Source organism: Cyprinodon variegatus, unplaced genomic scaffold, assembly GCF_000732505.1.
Source record: "Cyprinodon variegatus isolate N-32 unplaced genomic scaffold, C_variegatus-1.0 Scaffold1460, whole genome shotgun sequence".
Classification (NCBI taxonomy): domain Eukaryota; kingdom Metazoa; phylum Chordata; class Actinopteri; order Cyprinodontiformes; family Cyprinodontidae; genus Cyprinodon; species Cyprinodon variegatus.
In genome coordinates this window covers 68,364-69,820 of record NW_015151913.1, presented here as the reverse complement: position 1 = coordinate 69,820, position 1,457 = coordinate 68,364, and the positions used below count along the sequence as shown (strand labels likewise).

The following is a 1,457-nucleotide window of genomic DNA, read 5'->3' as shown; positions in this document are numbered from 1 at the left end:
TCATCCATAACGTTATGGAACACATTAATTAACTGAAAAATGTTGCATAGTGTGCCTTTAAACCAATTCACTACAAATTTAACATTGGTCCCAAGATGTGAACGTCATAAAAAAGGAAAAGGTCATTATTTGACCAAAGCAAGCTCTGTGCCCTGTGGCACTCCAGAAGTAACTCTCCTGTACAAATTGCCTTTAAAAAGGGATTGCTGTTGAATCTGATGATGTCATTGATGATGTCAACGATGATGTCTTACAGACCGTTTTGAAGGAAGGGACGCTTATGAAACAGACCAGCTCCTTCCAGCGCTGGAAGAGACGATACTTCAAGCTAAGAGGAAGGACTCTGTACTACGCTCAGACCAGTAAGGTGAGAGAAACAGTGGGCGGAGACTGAGTTTGCTCAGGAACTATCTGATTGGTTAGCGATAAATAGGCTTTAATCTGCCCTCATGTCTCTCTAGTCGATCATCTTTGACGAGGTGGACCTGACGGACGCCAGCGTGGCCGAATCCAGCACCAAGAACGTCAACAACAGCTTCACTGTAAGTCCTGTCTCAGTCACTGACAGATGCTTCCACCACAGAAAGTAGTCCCAGCAGCATCAGTCTGCTGTGGGAAGAGCACAGACTGAACTCTGCCAAAGATGCTCTCTGAGAGGAGATGCGTCACTCTGGATGATTAGCACTAGCTGAGAATCAGAAAAAGCTTTATTGTCAACTGATGATTCACACATAGGAGGGATGAAGTGTCACCAGTCAGTCATACTACATGAATAAATGTTTAGTTATGGTTACACTCAGCTGATTATCCAAAACCTGGTTGATTCATCAATTAAAATGAAATGTAGATGTTTTTAAAATAACTCAAATACTATTAATCACATGTTAAGATTGAATAACCAAAAAGTTTTTTTTCTTTGTTTTCAACTAATACATCTATAGAACATCTAGAGTAGTGCAAAGTAAAAGTAATAATTTTTCTGAAAAATAAATAAATGATAACAGTTGTTTTATGATTTTTTTTTAATGGGGCCAAATTATATCAATATTTACTTCTGGTTACAATTACAGGATGGAACATAAACACAAAAGTTTTCTCTTCTATTAGGATTAATAAGTTGAAGTCATGTGATGTGAAGCCAAGGTGTTACCAGATCCTAGTAGCCCTCTTATAGAGCTCAGGAATGGCTTCTTCTTCACCTTGATTCAAGCCAAACGCTGTTTCCATTATGTGTACTTGTGCGTTCTCATGTGCTCGTGTCCTCGTGAAACATCATCAACCTCAGCCCTAGTACTGTTACAATAGGGGGTTTTCAGGTGACGTCACGCTCACGTGACTACTCAGCGCGTCCGCCATATTGGGTGGCAGCCTTAGGCAGTATTGACAGTGAAAAATGGTGAAATCGTGTTTAATTGTTGGTTGCACGGCCTGTGGAGGTGGAGATCAACGCTCTTTCT

The 1,457-nt window shown here is 40.6% G+C and overlaps 1 protein-coding gene across 2 annotated transcripts in view; it reads left to right on the top strand.

Moving 5' to 3' along the window:
* dgkd (diacylglycerol kinase delta) overlaps positions 1-1,457 on the top strand; it is a 32,785-nt gene that overhangs the window by 5,840 nt on the left and 25,488 nt on the right. For both annotated transcript variants that reach the window (XM_015403206.1, XM_015403207.1), the window contains exons 2-3: positions 257-367; positions 462-542. In XM_015403206.1, the coding sequence (XP_015258692.1) occupies positions 257-367; positions 462-542 (192 nt within the window). The remainder of the gene's footprint in view (positions 1-256; positions 368-461; positions 543-1,457) is intronic.